This window comes from Eschscholzia californica, unplaced genomic scaffold (genome assembly GCF_041429995.1).
Source record: "Eschscholzia californica isolate CP2 unplaced genomic scaffold, dmEscCali1.0.p SCAF_4, whole genome shotgun sequence".
Taxonomy (NCBI): domain Eukaryota; kingdom Viridiplantae; phylum Streptophyta; class Magnoliopsida; order Ranunculales; family Papaveraceae; genus Eschscholzia; species Eschscholzia californica.
The window spans coordinates 26,434,686-26,454,761 of NW_028238461.1; the positions used below are offsets into that span (position 1 = coordinate 26,434,686).

Here is a 20,076-nt window from a genome sequence, read left to right on the forward strand (position 1 = left end):
TACTCATGAGTTTCGTCTTCAGCTTCTTCAATCTCAATCCCATCTACCCACTACTCTGTTTTCTCAAACTCCTCAATCTAATGCTCCTTTCACTCAACCCACACCTCCGAACTACTCTTTTGTTCCTAGAGGCCCTCGTGGTCGTTATTATGGTAGAGGAGGTGGTCGAGCTCCAGCTAGAGGTTCTTATTCTAATCGAGGAAATTTTCGATCTAACTCATCCTCTGTTTGGGTAAACCACCAGATCATTCACCAGTTATCGGCCAATACTGTGGAAAATAGGGGATACTGCTCATCAGACCATGTCCCCTGACCCAATTGCTGAATCAGCCCTACCCTCTTCATCCACCATACTTTCTATTCTTATCCTTTCCCCCATTTCTGCAAACCCTTCATCTCAACCTTCAACTTCTCTCTCTAAACCACAACAAGCTCCAATTACTACATCCATTCATCCAATGATCACTAGAAGTCGTGATGGCACAAGAAAACCTAGAATTTTTCTTACCACTAATGATACCCATGAATACCTAGAATCTGTGTTCATGATTCAACCAAAGGGGTTTGTAAATTCTGAATTTCCAAATCATGTGTGTCGACTAAACAAGACTTTGTATGGCCTAAAACAAGCCCCTAGGGCTTGGCATTAGCGATTCTGTGATTGTCTCCTTCAACTTCACTTTCATCAATCAATGTCTGATCCTTCTATGTTATATCTTCGAACTTCTTCTAATCTTATCATTCTTTTATTATATGTCGATGACATTATTGTGACAGGTTCATCTTTATCTCATCTTCAAAGTCTCATTACTCAACTTAAGTCCAAATTTGATATGACAGACATGGGTTCTTTGAGCTATTTTCTGGCAATGGAGGCCTCAAGAGATGAAACCACACTCACACTCACTCAAAAGAAACGTACATTGGATCTATTACATCGTTTTGGGCTCATTGATGCAAAACCAGTTCATACACCAGTTATCACAGGAACAAAGTTGTCAAAACAAGATGGTGAACCACTAAAGGATCCACAACTTTACAAAAGTTTAGTGGGGCATTGCAGTGTCTCACTCTCACAAGACCTGACATTGCTTATAGTGTAAATCAGGTATCAAAATTCATGCATTCTCCAACTACATCACATTGCATTGCAGCAAAAAGGATACTGAGGTTTTTAAAAGGTACAATTTCGAATGGTCTCTGTTTCCGTAAGGCTACTTCACTTCAAATTCTTGGCTACTCGGATGCTGATTGGGCTGGCTCGCCTGATGATAGAAGATCAACTATGGGATCATGTGTATTTCTTGGACCTAATCTTATCATTTGGACATCAAAAACACAACCAACTGTGGCTCGTTCATCAACTGAAGCCGAGTACAGAGTTGTTGCATATACAAGTGCAAAAATTAGATGGTTACAAAATCTATTAAAGGAATCGGGGGTATCTTCTTCTTCTCCACCAACAATTTACTGTGACAACATCAGTACAACCTACCTTACAGTAAATCCGATTCTTCATTCCAAAACCAAACATGCTGCAATCGATTTCGTTTTTGTTCGTGAACAGGTAAAATCAGGAAATCTAAAGGTTCATTATCTGCCTGGGGATGATAAAATCGCGGACATCTTTACAAAAGGCCTCTCTTCATCAAGATTTAATAATCTCAGATTGAAGCTCTGACTTGTTGGCTCCCGTTCGGCTTGGGGGGGTGGGGGTGTTAATGTATAATTTCATGTTTTGGTGTAAATGTCTATTTCTCTTTTACTTAAGGTTACAAGTTTAATTGTACATCTCATCATTTTTCTATATATACAACTCATGCCATACATTTGAGGGCATGCTAATTTTCCTAACTTACACTTTGACCCGCATGTTTTCAAGGTAATTTAGATCAATTCCTTTCTTCTTTTAATATATTTTTTTGAGTTAATTCCTGTATGGCCCCCTACTTTGTGAGCAGCTTCATTCTTGGCCCCCTATTTCTGGTAAATTCAAATTTGGCCCTCTTTTTTAAGATAAATTCCTTTATTACCCCCCTACAAATTATATTTTTCAAAACAAAAAATCCTCCACCTCACCTCCCTCAACCTCACCTCATTCTCTCTCCGCCTCACCTCTCTCTCTCCCCACCCCTCTCTCTGTCTTCTCCGACCAGGTCGCCCGTCGGAAAGTTTTCCGTCCGGCGACCTGGAAAGATAAAAAAAATAAAATAAAAAATTTCTCTCTAGAAACTCCGGTGAGGTGGTGATCGAAGTCCAAAATTTTAGAGTTGAAGAACAGAGCAGATCTGGTGAGGTGGTAATCGAAGTCCAAAATTTTAAGCATGCAATATTTATTTGTTGTGGGGTTTTACACTATATACTCTTCTAATGCAGTTGGGTGGGAATGGTCTTTCTTCTCAAGTACTTGCTCTAGATATGATCTTCCCAATTTTGTGCATAATATTCACAACACATTAAATTATTGCATGTTATTAATTGTAGATATATCACTGGAGCATCATCGATCGAAGCATTCGAGGACATCACACTTGGTTTCAATATAGAATTTATTCATTCCACTTTTGGTTGTTTTTGGATGCATTCGGATACTTACATTTTTCTTCAGTAGGAAAAGAAATAATTGACTAAAGACAGCTTCATGTGATATAAGTTAAGATATTTAGTAGGATTATGATTTTGTTTTTTGTTAGAAGGGATTGTGATTTTGTTTTTAAGGTAAAAACTCACTAACACAATTGGAAATATTACTGTAAAGTACTCAGGCTAAGATTTTAACTATGTTGTGCATTAGACGACTTTATTCTGATGGAGAACCACTTTTTTTCGCATTCTTTATTTATTATATAAATATATTGATGTTCATGTTCAAGACTTCTACTTATTGAATTTTATAACAAATTCCTTATGGGTTCGTAACTATTGATGTGGTTATGGTTTAATTTTGTTGTGACACAGAACAAAAATCAAACAATTCACTTAAGTTGGGAGAAGAAGAATGCGATTATTTCAGTGGACTCTGGCTATTATATAGCCTTACAACTCCTAAATAAAATCAAAGACTGAAACTAATAAAGAAAGAGTCAAAACAACTAACTAGTCCCTAGACAATAGGGATTATTCAAAACAGAATTTCAAATCTAACAGAGACTTAGTACTCAACATTTCCTCCCTTAAACTAATTGCCAAGAATTAGTTTACTTCAGGTATTTGACATACTCCCATGAGTTGTCTAAGTTTTTGAAATGCATCTACTTTTAAGGGGTTGGTCATCACATCAGCGAGTTGTTCTTGAGTTCCACAATGAACTAACTTCACAACTTCTTCCTTTGTAAGATCACGCAAGAAGTGAAAACGAACATCGATATGCTTACAACGTCCATGTAACACAGGATTCTTTGAATGTTTGATCGTTGCATTATTGTCACAAAACATAGTAGTACTGCTGCGTTGTAAGTGACCAAGTTTCTCCAAAATCCTTCTCATCCAAATTACTTAATTAGCACAATAAGCAGCAGCCACAAACTCAGCTTCGGTTGTCAAGAGAGTAACTATAGGCTGCTTTTTGGATGACCACGAAACAACTCCTGAGCTCAGCAAGAAGAGGTAACCTGAAGTACTTTTCCTGTCTTCTAGATCACCAGCGTAGTCACTATCGGTATAAGCCACCAAGTCTTCACTTCCTTCCCTTTTGTAGAATATACCAAAATTGGTTGTTCCCTTCAAATATCGCAAAGCCCTCTTTAATGCTTGCAAATGCAATTCAGTTGGCTGCCCAATGCATGTGTCGACTAATAAGACTGACCACAAACATCAAATCAGGTCTAGTAGCCATCAAATACATCAGACTACCTAACTTGTTTGAAGAAAGTCAGATCCACCTTAATTCCATCCGCATCCTTGGAGACTTTGAACCCTGGAACTATTGGATTGAGCACCAAATTGCTTTCTTCCATACCAAATCTTTTCAGCACCTCCGTGGCATATTTCTTTTGACAGATAAAGATCCCATCATCCCTTTGTAGTACTTCAATACCGAGAAAGTATTTCATCCTTCCCAAATCAGACATATCAAATTCCCGCATCATCGAATTTTTAAAATCTTCGATCATTGAATCCTCATCCCCGGTAAAAATAAGATCATCAACGTAAATGCTGACAATTAAAATTTTACCTTATTTACTTACCTTCACAAACAGGGTATGCTCATTGTGACACTTTTCAAATCCCTCCTTTAAAAAATAAGCTTCTATTCGGCTGAACCCTGCTCGTGGATCTTGCTTTAGCCCGTAAAGAGCTTTCTTTAATTTATATACTTTGTTTGGGCTTTCTCTTATTTCAAAACCCCTCGGTTGTTCCACAAACACATCTTCATTCAACTCCCCGTGAAGAAATGTAGATTTTACGTCTAATTGGTACAATATCCACCCCTTTTGTGTAACAAGGGCAATGATCATACGTACTGTATCCATCCTCGCTACAGGAGAAAATACCTCGGTATATGATGTGGCGTTAAAATACCACATTGAGATCACTTAACTTGGATGAGTTAGTTCGTTTCGGGTTTTATTTCTAATAATTTATATATTTTTTCTTGTTAGGAAGTTTATTTGGAGTTTGGCATTACATTCGGAATAAAACGAAACAATTCGTCACATTTTCGTCTCATGTGGAAGAGATCGGAAGGAGAGGGAACCAGGGGTGTTTTGGTCATTTTGTGAAATTTAGAGGTTAGATGGCAAGTGGAGTCTATGGTGAGCCCAACGGCGAAAACGGAAGTTGAATCGGAGTTCGAACGGGAAAGTTATGGAAGAAAGAAGTCGAAGGGTGTTTTTGTGATTGATTCTTCTTATTATCTTGCTAGAATCCTTGGGTTATATTTGGTTGTGATTTCCTTGTGCTTTGGTGCTTAAATTTCTTGAGAGAGAAAGCTTAGTTATAGCTTTAATGGTGGATTGTTTTTGAAAGGAAGAAGATGATACTGACCGATAAGGGGAGGTCAAGTTCTGCTGACAGGACACCTAATATACACTGTTAAGGGGACCCCTGCATTCTGTTACAGGGAGATCGACAGCACTTGAACACTTATATTTCCCGTCGATCTTAGTCTCGCGCCTCATTGGAATAGGGAGATTCTCACCTTAACTCGTGTCTTTCTTTGTTTTCTTCCCATTTATTATTTGTATCGCCATGTCTAGCTAGCTTTTGTAGTCGGATACTCGTGAAACATGTTTTGATGTGACAAAAGAGTTTTATTGCTTTTAATGATAAAATCTTCCGGGTTTTTAGACCGTTCATGGACTGGAATCTGAGTTAAACCAAGAGTTCGTTGACCCATCCAAGTAAATGGGTGAAGTTAACTAACTTTTTATGCTTATAGATCATTAGTACTAGTCACTATCGACTTTGTGGATCGAAGTATCCCTCTCATTCGATTCTTGCTCGACTCTTCCCTAACTTCTCACCTTTAGTTTAGTTAGCCTTATTTGTTTATTTATTTGAAATCAATCCAAAAACCCAACTTATTATCTTTTTGTTTTTAGTCTGAGTTAGTTACTGACACTTAAACCGGTGGGTTAGACTTTTTCGATATTCGTATTACCTTCCTATCTTCGTGGATCGATCCCGGTCTTACCGGGTTATTACTTGACGCCCGTATACTTGCGGGTGGAGACCTTTTAGGGTAACCTTTTAGGCCCATCAGTATAGTCGACCCCATATTGTTGAGCATATCCTTTAGCCACTAGGCGTGCTTTGTGTTTGTCTACCTCCCCATTTTCATTAAGTTCCGTCTTGTAACCCACTTAAAACCGACCTTTTTGGCATGAGTTAGAAAATCAGTCAATACCCAAGTTTCATTTTTCTCAATGGCCTTCATCTCAGTGTTCATAGCTGCTCTCCACTTTTCATGTTTTACCGCTTCTTCGAAATGTATAGGGTCAATATCAGCAAAGAATACCAAATTAGTCACATCTTCTTCTTCGGATAAGCCTTCACCGCTCTCGTAATCATTCATTCTGACTGGTTTATTTCTAATCCTTTCTTCACTAGAGCTAGACAAGCTCCCTTCATTCTCATTACCTGAAGAGTCAGACCCCACTTCTCTGGTATTAACTTATCTTTCACTATCTTGTTCATTCTCATCATTTAAAATAGCATCTTCTTCGTTGTCACACCACTCTAAATCAGCTGCAACTAGTTCTTCATAATTTTTATCCCATTCCCAACACTTGTCTTCTTCAAATTTGACATCTCTGCTGACCACAATCCTTTTGTCACTGGATTATAAATTCTATATGCTTTGGACTCCTCACTAATCCCTAAAAGTACGCCGATGAAGCTTTTATCTTCTAGCTTGGTTCGTTTGACATCTGAAATGTGCACATGTGAGATGCATCCAAACACTCAAAAGTGTTCGACTGAAGGCTTGATTCCACTCTAAGCTTCTTCTGGCGTAATATTCCTCACAATTGATGTTGGACTTCGATTTAAAACATGTATCGTCCAATTTACTGCTTCCGGTTAGAAGCTTTTTGGAATCTTCATTTCAGACAACATACATCGGACTATGTTCATGATTGTCCTGTTCTTCCTTTCTGCCACTCTATTTTGTTGTGGAGTGTATGCAGCCGTCAACTGTCGTTTGATGCCATTTTTTTTTGCAGAATTGATTAAATTCTTGCGAGGTAAACTCTCCTCCACAATCAGTTCGTAGGCACTTAACGTAAGTGTTTGTTTCTTTCTCCACAAGAACTTTAAAATACTTAAACATAACAAATGCTTCTGATTTCTCACATAAGAAATAGACCCATGTTTTCCAACTGAAGTCATCAATAAAACGAATTACGTACCTCTTGCTGCTGTTAAAAATAGGCGTGATTGGGCCACATAAATTAGCATGGATCAGTTGGAGCTTTTGTGATGCTCTACAAGTGCTTTTCTTTGGAAACGAATCACGATGTTGTTTTCCTACCATGCAGTCCTTACACACTGTTGCGGGAGAAACTAGTTGTGGCAATCCAAGTACCATTTTCTAAAACTTGAGTGTTCTTAGGCCTTTATAATTTAAATGGCCATATCTTCGGTGCCACAAATGAGACGTATCTTGAGTGGTCGTATGGAAGCAAACGGACTTGCTTGGATGAGGTAAAGCTAACAAATAGAACATCCGATTTGTTGACATTTCTGCTTGAATGATGAATCCCTTCTCTGGGTGATAAATCCGACATTTATTATGTTGAATGAGGATTGCTAATCCTCTCTCCTGCAACTGCCCTATGCTCAACAAATTGTTTTTTAATTCGGGCACATAAAAGACCTCTGTAACTGTATGTAACAGTCCATTCACTTGCATCCTCACACTGTCTTTTCCCATAACTGATATTTTTGAGTTGTCTCCAAGTTTAACCTTCTGTCTAAAGCTGCCATTGAAATCAGTGAACCAAGATTTATTTCCACTCATATGATTGCTGCACCCCGAGTCCAGAAACCAGATTTCTTCACCTTTTTCTTCATCTAGCTCCACATATGACATTAGTAGCATTTCTTCCCTTTCAGCAAGTTCAGCAAAATTGGCTTCTTTTCCCCAACTTGGACACTCACTTTGGAAGTGTCCAAGCTTGTGGCAATTGTAACACTCAACAAGGGATTTGTCAAATGTTTGGCGCCCTCTACCTCTACCTCTTCCTCTAGGTGAGCCTCGACCACGTCCTCTTCCTCCTGACCTATCTTCATAAGTTATCTTCAAGGCATGTTCTTCCCCATCATGCTTATGAAATTTTTGTTCATGAACATCCAACGAGCTTTGTAGTTCATCAATCGATAACTGATCAATGTCTTTCGACTCCTCAATAGAGCATACTATATAATTAAATTTTCCGTTAAAGAACGAAGTATCTTCTCCACTATTGTAACATCTACCATTCATTCACCATACACCCTCATCTTTTTTGCAACAGTAATAACACGAGAAAAATAATCACAAACTTTCTCAAACTCTTTACGAAGAGCTTGTATAATCGACCGCTTCACCCTTACGTTTCCTTGATATTTCTTTCCCATCGAGTCCCATATTTGGTTTGAGGTATCCTTCTGAAGTATAGTCTCCAAGATGGTCCGATCAATAGCCTAGAACAAGTAATTCTTCACTTTAATATCCTTCAACTTCAACTCATCGAGTTCTTTTGTTGTGCATCGGTTACAACTGCTTCTTCTCCTATTTCTGTGTAACCAGTCTCTACCAAGTGCCAATACTCCTTGGACCTCAAGAAGTTTTACATTAACATGCTCCAGTGGTCGTAATGACCATCAAAGCGAGGAATTGATGGCTACACAAAGTTCCCTTCACTCATCATACCCTCTCTCTTTCTCTGTTTTCAAATCTCTCAACAGATCTTAAGTGGCTCTTATGCCAAATGTTGTGACATAGAACAAAAATCAAACAATTCACTTAAGTTGGGAGAAGAAGAATGCAATTTATTTCAGTGGACTCTGGCTATTATATAGCCTTACAACTCCTAAATAAAAGCAAAGACTGAAACTAACAAAGAAAGAGTCAAAACAACTAACTAGTCCCTAGTCAATAGGGATTATTCAAAACAGATTTCAAATCTAACAGAGACTTCTAGTACTCAACAAATTTGGCCATATAAGTGAAGGAGTTGAAGGAGATGTCCTTCGACCAAGATGGCAATGCGAGCAATATATCGGCTAGGACAATTGATGAAGAAGATCATCAAGTCCGATTGATTTAGGGGTCGTAGCGTTTAGCTAGAAACCAACTACGATCGTCGAATTACGAAGTAATTCGCGGCTAACTTCGATCGGATCCTACATCGGGTTACACATAAGAATGGGTATTTAATCGGATGATATGACTAGTGGGAGTGTGATATAACATTGGGTATGTCCCATAAACATATCTCACAGGCCTAAATAGAATTTGGGCAAAAGATAGCAAAAAGGCCCGAAATAAGGGTTTTGGGCCTAGGCCGATTCGGGCACTTTTAGGGCTCGGATTGGGCTGATTTTTGGAGGGACGTTTCTTTATGTTATGAAAATTAAATTTGCCTATTTTGGCTGGGTTTGGACGTCATCTCCTTAGGGAATTGAGAAAATACCAATAGTTGCTATTTTCGACTATTTCCCTAAATCTTATTCTAAAGGGTGTTTTGGGAAACCTAAAAGGAGGTGGATTCTCATTAGGGTTATATATAAACACTTTTAGAGCAGAGAATAAGGTGTGGAATTTCTCTCAAAGTTTTCTTACTCTACCACATCAAGTAGAGAGGAGAAAGTGAGCTAATTCCCAAGCTATCTTCTAGTCAAGCAAGAAGAAGGTCTTCTTATTATCAAACCACCATTGGAGTGCTACCGAGCTTTCAAGGAGGGAGATTAAATACACTATTCGGTGTCCCAAGTAGAGGAACTACGTTTGAAGCTCTTGGTCTTCTTTAATCTATACAACTAGTTCGAGGGAAATAGCGATTAAGGTAATCTACTATCTTCTTATTGGTTAATTACTAGTTTTGCATGATGATCTTGGGGATACTAGTGTTAGACATTAGATGTCGTTATCCGCTATAAACACTTGTATAAGGGTATAATTCCCTTCAATAAGGTACTTCACAATGATGGTTGAGATACTTGAAGGTGGAGCATGTTTAGAAACGATTCTTCATAGGTACTTAGTGATGTGATTATGATTTCAGATTGCTATTTACATTATCCTTTCTAAGTATACATTGTCTTTTCGACATGGTCAGAAAGACTCACTATCATTGAGGTAATACTTTTTTTCTCAATGCTTCATATATACTTGTACAATTGTACCATACTATGAAACTAAATGTGTATAAAAATGATAGGGGGACTCCCCTGTGTACTCCATGCCATCAGTGATGAGGTGACAAATAGGACTGAGTTATTTTAGTTTTTTCACATACTGAAAACTCTGTCAAAAATTTATCCTATTAGGGCGAGTGTACCATGGAGTACACAGTGAAGTCCCCCTGACAGCGTTGAAATGTGTATACCACTCGTACCTCTCTACGAAGTGTAGTCCATAGAGGTCATATTTTTCTTTCCGCCATGTATGGAATTAAAGATAGTTATGGTGTAAATTATTTTTAATGGTTAAGGGACTTCTTAGATTAAATACCTAATATAATCTAAAGTACTTGATGGAGTCGTAAATCATTTTCTTCTTCGATGAACAGTTTTTACGAAATTGTTTGTGCCAAAACTACGGGTCATGACTAATAAAATTTATAATACAACGATCAATAAGATAATTTCTTTATCGTTCTTCAATATAAGAAATATATGAATGTCATATTGTAAGGCATCATTTTTCTAAAATAAACATTTCAAAATGTCCGTGCCGGAGGCACGAGTTATGCCTAGTAATATATAAGGATCAAAATAATATGGATAATTGCTAATCAGGTCACTTTTAAATTTTTTCGTTCCAAAAATACCCATACCTACTAAAACTTATTTGGTCTACCAAAAAACCAGACTTTTAGCTTTTCTTCTACTTCTCGGTTCTTCTTCTTTTTAACAACAAATTCAAAACCATAACCACCACCGAAGAAGGGATGAAGAACAGGTATCTGTGGTTTTGTAGTTTCGACTGCGATCTTCGTTAGTTATGTAAAACGATGATTTAGGGATGTGATGGTGGTTCTAACTTCTAAGTGAGAGGTTTCTGGTAAATTAGAGTTTTGGTTACGATCTTGGTTGAATTTAACGGGAGAGAGAAAATGAACCTCACCAATGATATCTGGAGAACAGACCGGCTCTAGAAAATGCCACATGAGTTTGGGTCCTAATCGAAGTCCAAACATAATCAATGGTCAAAAGAAAAATTCAAGAACAGTTGGGAGCTAAAACACAACTAGGGCTACAACAGCCACTTGGTTAAAAATTGGGGACCGAATTATCATTTTTATTTTATTCAAATTCATTTTAAATTAGGAAAAAAAATCAACCCATCATAATTATAATAAATAATTAACTAGTTTGGAAGACAAAGAAGAAACTAGTTATAAATGTTAGAGGGGTAATAAGAAAATTCTAAGGTACAGATGGAAAATGAACAATATTTATTTGTAATTAACCTCGGCAACGGTATAAAATTGTGAATTAGTGAATACATTGCATTAGTTAAAGCGGACAATATAAGTAAATTAAAGAATAATTTCTTTTTAAGAAACAAATGTTATAGTAATTCACATGATTGAGTTTTAATTGACAGGATTGCCTCCTGAAAATCACACAATAGGTAAAAGGCCTTTGGTATAGGAAGAGCAATGTTTAGTAAAGGCAGTGTATTAGATAGGGAGAGCAAGCCTTTTAGGTTAGGGACTTAGAGAGAGATAAACCCTATTTTCCAAAGTATCCCAAAATTAAACATTAATCTCTTTCTAAAACTATGTCCGATCAAAACTCAAAAGAGAAACTCTTGAAATCTGTTGGACCAAATGAGATACAAACCCCTGAATATGTTTCTTTGGATCAAAGAGAAAGATATAGAGATAGAGATGGAAACCCTAACCTTAAATGACTAACACAACACTCACCTCTATAGAAGGACCGTACCTCTTTTTATTGCTTGATTTCTCCATAGATTTTTAGGGTTTTAACATTGATTATAATAACTTCAGAAGATTTCAAGTATTAATATTGCAATGAAGAATATAAACAAGGATAGGTTAGACTTATTCTAGTCTCTCCAGTTCAACGTTAGGTGCGCTTCCGTTAGTTGTGCTTTGCTAGGAGATGACCCAAAAACCTTGGCCTAAAAAGACAAAATAATTCAATTAATTAGTAATGATGTAACTCGAAAAATATATAAGCGACATTTGTGTAAAAGAAGTTTCACCTAGCATAAACAAAAAATTCATGAATAAAAAAATAATGAAAATTTTCATCTAGAACCACTGAAAAGTTCAACAAATTTCGTCCAGAGCGGATGAAAAAACAGACAAATTTCATCCAGAGCAGATGAAAAACAGACAAATTTCAGTCGAGTCGGTCGAAATTTGTTGTATTTTTAATTCGACCAAACCGAAAATCCTTTACTGGAACAAATATGACCTAAACCCCTAAAAATGTTTGTTCAACGTTTAAGTCGATATCTCCGTTTAAGTCGATGTTCTCGTTTAAGTCGATGACCTCGTTTAAATCGATGTTTCTGTTTAAGTCGATGTCTTAAATGGTTGTTCCTCATCTGTGAGATCTTTAGGCATCATTAAAAGTTTGTAAACGAAGACGATAAACTTATGTATTTTGCAAGCTTTTTAATACTAATGGTGATGTTGATAGTGGTGGTTGATATTAGGATTGACTTGTTTATGTGAGACAAAACTATAAGTGAATAAAATATTAGATTTATTGTTAATTTTTATTCAAATCCTTATATTTTGGCATTATTTCTCTTATAACGCTCTCATTAAACTAATTCGGTAAAGGAAGAGCAAATGCATAAATTGATCTTTCTAACGCGCTGCCTATACAAGATACCGCTCTTCCTATACCAAAGACCTAGATAAATTAGTTAAACTTTTAATTTACCACAAATATACTCCTCTGTCTTAAATTAAGAGGGACACTTTTTATTTTGGTTTGTCTCAAAATAAAAGACCTATTTCTTCTTTTATCATATAAAATCTCTAATTTTTCAATGTTACCCTTTATCTCTATATTACACATTTGTACTCAATCATTTATTTTCGGTAACAATCCGATTTGGGAGAAAAAAATACATCTAATTTTAAGTAAAAATACCATCCAAAGAGATGGGTGATTTGGATTGTTACCCCGAAAAAAATCTAAGCCTTAGATAAAATTCAATTTTCTTCTACTTATTTTCGGTAAATAAACTTCATTGGATTTAGCCTAAAAGAAGAATTTCACTAATTTGAGCATTAAAAGAGGGTATAAGTGAATGAAAAAATATGTGAAAATTTTATAGGAATTTAGATCTGGGTCTCTTAATTTGTCACGGAAGGAGTATAACTTTTGGAATTTAGGTCCAAAAGTTGACCCAAATAGGACCCACGATCCACCCATAATTAAAAACAAGGTATAAGTCCAAAATACAACTGATTACTCAGATCAAGTTTTTTCAGAGTTCATAATATAACATTCTACAAATACAACAACCCCTTCAAAATTTTTCTTACAAAACAAAGAAGTTCCTCGGTATCCACCTTCGTTTCTAAACTGAAATAGATCAAGTCATTTAAACTCTCATCTTCGTTCGCGTCTTTCTTTTTCAATTAAATCATTTTCTCTTTTCTTTTCTAAAGCGTTTTTTGAAGCTTAACAAGAAACTACTTCTTTGTGTTTTAGTTTTCATGATGTTATACAAAAAATTTCAGTTTCTTTCATAAAATCATGTGTTTCAACATAATTCGATTTTAGACCACCACACTGCATTAGCATTTTTTATTTTGCCTTTGGTATTTTACCCACAAACACATATCATTTTTAGTCAGATACAAACATAAACTTCCTTCTCCTCTACCCTTAGGGACAGTGCTTTGACAATCGCCTCAAAAATGCGGAAGTCACATTTTTGATCTTCCTCGGAGGTGGACATCTACAATTTATTAAACTCTACTAGTAAGGATATAAATAATGAATTGCAGGATAGATTGTAAGGTCTTTAGGGTGTATGGGCGGCTATAAGACAGTTATGAGCATATATCATTCTTATGATGTATCAAAGCCAGATGATGTATCATTGTCCATTTACTAATGTAATTGTGTTTCAAAAATTAAACATAAACTTCATTGCTCACTGCATTTTGTATATTGTTTTACTAACCTAAGCACGTACCTTGTTTGGTCTCAAACCGTTATCAAATCAAACTCATCTAATCTCGAATTAAAACAGAAAATGTTATACTTAGTGAATTTAAATTTTACGACTAGTTTACGAGTTTTTTGTGCAATTCACAAATTGCTCACACAACAAATAAAAATGTACATTAATGGATCGTATCCTTTTTGTACTTGAAAAAATGGAAGATGTGAATATACAAAGGAAAATGTAAAATTGATAGATGCAGATGTACAAAGAAAGCTATCATGTGCGGCGTTTTACTGTGTTTGGCGAATGTTAAAGGGTAAAATACACATTTTTTTTGGAAGATGACTACGATCTACGTAAGTCGTGATATTTGGCATTTGATACATCATAGATGTGATAAGCTCGATAATTGCCCACTCAAACATTAACAAGACCGGGCCTATAGCCCAACAAGACAATGGCTGATGGGCCTAGAAAGTTTCCTAAATAGGTCTACACTCGCAAGTATACGGGCGTCAAGTGATAATTCCGGTAAGACCGGGTCGATCCGCAGGGACTAAGTGAAACCTATTCTAAACCTAGAACTAAAATGTTTTCTTTTCGAAATTGATTTGGTTTTGGTGATGAAATAAAAATAAAAAGAGACTAGAACCTAATTTTCAAAGATGTCAAAATGAGAGAAAACCCTAGAGCTCGGATCCTACCTTGAACTAACATAAATAGTTTCATTCCCCTCCTAGCATGATTCTCTAATTTTATAACTCAACATTTAGTGAAGTAGTTTCATCTAAACATCGGAACATTGAACATTTTAAACAAATACATTCGGGACAAATTATGCTAAATTGAAATTCTAAATAATCCTATCCCAACTATCGCCTATCAAACGACAACTATAAATAATCAAAGACACTTACTTCTAAGTATGACCTATCAAGCTATAAGTATAAACGATGAATTTACTAGTATTACTCGATGGAATCAATTAGGCATATTAAGCAATAAAGCACATTAATGAGAATCATGGCAAGAAAAAGATTAAACTATTTACTCATATTCGAAGCTTCATCTTCGTTCTAGAGAAACAAACTTGGCTACACATATTCATAGATGGTTTCATTATAAGAGTTAGGATAAAAAAAAAGAAGTAGAAAGAAATCACCCAAAGATAGACTCCGTAACGATGGTGATGAACATTGATGTAGATGAAAAAGGTGAATTAATATTGATGAGATTCTCTCTCACAAAGAAAACTCAATAGAAATTCTCCTCTCAATCTCTCTTTACAATCCTCTCTCTGTTATCACAAAAGAAATAGAAGAAGAAGACTCTTTCTGTCACTAAAATTATCTCTCTCTACTGGTTTTCTCTCTCTACAATTTTGTTCTAACAAGAGAAAACAAAAACAAAGTCTTCACTCTCTCACTCTATAACTCTCTCTTTTCTTTCTGAATCTCTATTTTTCTCTTTTTTCTGTTCTAACCTGTTATATTCTTCTCCTTATCTGTCTCACAAATATTTCTTTAAATCCCAGAGATAATAAGAAGAACAACTCTCTGTGAGAACTAGGGTTTCGACTGAGAGAACTAAGGTTTCGGCAGTAAGGGAAACGAGAGGATTAGGGCAATCTCTAATCTTTTATATGGTCAACACCAAAGACCAAGTCAAGTCCTCGAAGTCAGTCAAGATGACAAAGCTTGTGAACCCAGCCCAAGATCAATTCTGCCACTTCGTCTCCTGCTAAAGGCAGCCACAATGAGATAACAAATAAAGATTAGTTAAATAACTAATTCTATGTTTTTCTGTTATTCTGTTATGAAAACAGAATTCTGTTTTCTCTTCTCTATGAACTCTATATAAAGGAAAAATGTAATGAGAGAATTATTGATTGGAAAATAAAATTAGAGTTAAGAGGAGATTCTTACATGGTATCAGATAGGTTAGAAAGATCCACCAAAGCTAGGGTTTCTCCTTTTGAACTCAAGAACAATCATCACCATCTCATCTCAAAACATTGAAACATCAAAACATGAAGAAGATTAATATTCAAGAAGATTAAAGATCAAAGATTTATCAACATTTCAAAATCAAAGAATTCAGATAACAATATTTAAGAAGATTAAGAATCACTTACTGCTTTTTCGTGTTGTTATTCAAATTCTGTCTTCTTTTTTCATCATGGCAACACAAACACAAGGTAATCCCCCTCCAATTTCATCTGTAATTACTAGCTTTATCACTGAAAAACTTGATGACTCCAACTATTTGATGTGGAGAGATCAAGTGGAAACCTTGCTAACTACTTATGATTTACTAGGGTTTGTCACTGGTTCTATAGAGGAACCTCCTCAACTCAAAATAATTCAAGGTATAGAACAAGTAAACCCGGACTATTAACTTTGGAGATCAAAAGAAAGTTTTGTAAAGTCATATCTTAAGAGTACCTTATCAAAATCTGTGTATTATGATACATATGGTTTAAAAACTGCTAAAGATATGTGGGACTATCTAGACCTCACAAACAATGAGGGTCTTGAGTCAAAAAAGGATCAATTAAGAAGAAAATTACAGACTATAAAGAAAGGTAATGCTTCTATTGCTGAATATCTCAGAGAATTAAAGTAGATTGTTGATGCTTTAATTTCTGTTCATGATAGAATAAGTGAGTCTGAATTGGTAAGACTAGCTATTGATCAGGGTCTAGGGTCTGACTATGATCAGTTTATCATTGCAATTAGAGCCAACAATGAACATTTAACACTAGCCCATCTCAAATCAAGACTTATTCAATATGAACAGTGATTACTTCAAAAGGAAACTGATCAAGAAGCTTATTATGTCAGAAGATTAAACCCAAAACAATATAATAGACCACCCATTAAGCCTGCACCTTCTTACTACAGGAATCAAACTTATATAAATAACAATGGGCCTTCTACGAATAATCAGGGTAATACTTCTTTGAACAATCAAGGAAATAGTTCTATGAACAATCAGCAAAAGGGTAAGAAAGCTGATGATTTTGATTTCTCATCTGTTCCCTGTGGTTTGTGTAAAAGATAGGGACATCTTCCAAGTGTTTGCTATTTCAGATACAGACCTAATAAGTTTCAATCAGGATATCATACTGAGTCACATGATCAACAAGAAGATATAATAGAGAATGATAATGATAATACAGCTTTCAAATCCTATCTGTATGAGGAAGAACCTATGTTAGAATGCAACAATGCAACTTTATTACCACATGAGCACAGTGATGATAATGATGAATTTCAGGAATGTCATACTGCTATGGTTATTGCGGATGAAGGTGAAGATGATATCTTTTATGATTGTTCATCAGATTATGAACAATGCTATGTGTCCACAGTCTCAAATACAACAAATATCAAAGACAAATCATGGCTTGCTGATACAGGGGCACGTAGTCATATGACTCATAGTGAGGAGAATCTTAGTTCTATTCAGCCTTATACAGGAAAAGAGGCTGTTATGGTGGGGAGTGGTAAATTCCTACCTATAACTAGTACAGGTACTTCCAAACTTGCAACTTCTACACATGAATTTGGTTTAAGTAAGGTGCTCTGTGTTCCTCATCTAAAGAGGAATCTATTGTCTATATCAAAGTTTACAATGGACAACTCCTGCTCAGTAGAGTTCCTACCTTGGGGCTACAACATCAAGGATATTCATTCTCGGAAAATTTTAGCTGAAGGACCTATCAAAAACAACTTTATCTAATTGAAGTTCATGTTCCTATGTTAAAACAAAGGGCTATTTCTGTTAATTTAGCTCAAACAGGGACAACATATGATACTTGGCATGCAAGATTAGGTCACTCACATAGTGGAGTCATTAAACAACTATCTCAGGAACATAAGATTGCTATATCAAACAAAGTTGAGAATACTTTCTGTCAATCTTGTGAATTAGGTAAAAGTAAATGTTTACCTTTTGAGAATTCTTCTACTACAATAACTACTCCATTATACTTAATTCATTGTGATATTTGGGGGCCAGCTCCTATATCTACACCTAATGGGGCAAGATACTACATTCTATTTCTAGATGACTACAGCAAATTCAGTTGGATATATGCAATGAAAGTCAGATCTGACAGCATTAAATGTTTTACTAATTTTAAAGCAACAAATGAAAATCTCTTAAAGGAGAAGATTGTCTACTTTCAATCTGATGGAGCACCTGAATTAAAACAAGGGGTCTTCAGGGCATTTCTAGACAAAAATGGAATTATTTTCAGATGTTCCTGTCCATATACCCCTCAGCAAAATGGAAAAGCTGAAAGGAAACATAGACACATCACTGAACTAGGTAATACACTATCTTTTCATTGTTCTTTACCAAAAAGTTTATGGTTTGATGCTTTTAGCACTGCTGTTTGTATCATAAATAGGCTACCCACAAAAACTTTACAAGGAACATCACCATTTGAAACCTTATTTCATCTGTCTCCTGATTATTTCAACCTCAAAGTGTTTGGTTGTGCATGCTATCCTCACCTTGGTGAACTTAGAACAGACAAACTAAGTCCCAAGAGTATACAATGTGTCTTTTTGGGATATAGTAATGAACATAAAGGTTATAAGTGTTATGACCCTATATCCAAGAGACTTTATATTTCTAGGCATGTTATTTTTTAAGAAGACAACTTTCCTTATGTCAACCTCTCTCAAAAACAGCCTAGTAGCGATCAGACAATGAAACCACACATTTCATTACCTCTGCCACCTATATGCCATTATCAAGATAGCACTTCTGAATCTGGGACACCTAGTATGCATACTAGTACACCAACAAATTAAGAAATTAGGGGTTCTTCTACAAGTGGTTTGGGCATTACAAATGTTAGCACACCAGCAAATTCACAAGTACAAAGACATCCTATACCATCTGATCAAATAACAACAAGGGGTAGAAATGGTATTATCAAGAGTAAACAATTACCTAGTGATTTTGTGGCACATTATTCATCACCTCACATTTTAAATGTTGCTTTTCTATCAATTTTGCAACTACCTATTGAGCCCACATCTTATAAGGAAGTAGCAAAGCATACTGAATGGGTCAGGGGCGGGCCCACATAGGGGCCCGTGGGGGCGCATGCCCCCACAGCCCAAATGTGAGCTCCTCTGGTAGTAGTAATATAACAAGGCTCCAAGGGTGCCTTCAGTATTATTTTATGACAAACTAACCCAAGACCAGCCCATTATATTAGTTATTTGAGTAAATATTCAATGGCCCACCACTATTATTTACTTTAGTCAAAGAGGTTGTCACTTTCCAACCTGAAACTTTACACGTCATTAACCTTTATTGAAAACTTAAACACCCACAGATTGACCGTGTAACTGTTGCACCAATCCAATAAGGCAATAACCCCACTTACCTCCTCCTATTCATTAAATATTAATCAGAACGTTTTTCTCAGGTCATTATTTTTTTTCTGAAAATTCTTATAATTCTTTATAGTTAGCTATTTTTATTTTCCTTAAATCCTAGATTCTTTTTTATTCTAATAAAAATTTAGTTCCCAATCTACTGCTATATACCAATTCTATTTCTAATCAAATAAGAAACAAACAAAGATACAAAAGTTTTAAAAGAAAATAAATGTGCATATTTCGTTCAGTGATTTGTTCATGAACTTCAGTTAGTTGTTGTTGATGTGGCGAAGAACCATACCGAAACTAACGATTTATTTTACTTTGGTTGCTAATGTTGTTAATATTGTTGGAGCATCACCAAAACGTCGTGATATTCTTTGCGAGAAGCATGCTGATGTTATTTTAGAGGCACTAGGTAACACTTCCAGTTTCGACTGCTACAGTAGAAAGAGTGTTCTCTGGACTCTGGTATGAATATTGTGAAACAGATTACCGGATCGAATGAGAGACGAATGGATGAATGATAATTTACTTGCATACATTGAGAATGATGTATATGATATTATTAGTAATGAAATAATTATGCAACGATTTCAGAAGATGGAAACTCGTTGAGGACAACTATAAATATGTAAATAAGTAAAATACTTATGAATTGTTAAAAGTCATTTTTTTATAGCATATAAATTTGTTATTTCTATTGACTTTAATGTGCCCCCACATCGAAAAAATCCTGGCTTCGCCACTGGAATGGGTAAAGGCCATGAATGAAGAATATCAAGCCTTACTTGATAATAAAACATGGTCTCTAGTTCCTTATACAAATCATATGAATATACTTGGGTGTAA

At 35.7% G+C, this 20,076-nt stretch overlaps 1 protein-coding gene across 1 annotated transcript; it reads left to right on the forward strand.

Moving 5' to 3' along the window:
* Positions 1 to 15,997: 15,997 nt before the first annotated feature.
* LOC147543910 (uncharacterized) lies at positions 15,998 to 19,842 on the forward strand. Its single transcript, XM_086635537.1, has 6 exons — positions 15,998 to 16,198; positions 16,445 to 16,617; positions 16,723 to 16,865; positions 16,938 to 17,354; positions 17,570 to 18,317; positions 19,716 to 19,842. The coding sequence occupies exons 1-6, from the start codon at positions 15,998 to 16,000 to the stop codon at positions 19,840 to 19,842; spliced, it is 1,809 nt and encodes a 602-aa protein (XP_086491663.1).
* The last annotated feature ends 234 nt before the right edge of the window (positions 19,843 to 20,076 follow it).

Bases quoted from the DNA above. Each gene is read 5' to 3' on its own strand.
- LOC147543910 (XM_086635537.1), top strand. From the start codon at position 15,998: ATGGCAACACAAACACAAGGTAATCCCCCTCCAATTTCATCTGTAATT. The intron at 16,199-16,444 runs GTAAACCCGGAC...GAATTAAAGTAG, and splicing joins TAATTCAAGGTATAGAACAA to ATTGTTGATGCTTTAATTTC. The intron at 16,618-16,722 runs GTGATTACTTCA...TTCTTACTACAG, and splicing joins AGACTTATTCAATATGAACA to GAATCAAACTTATATAAATA.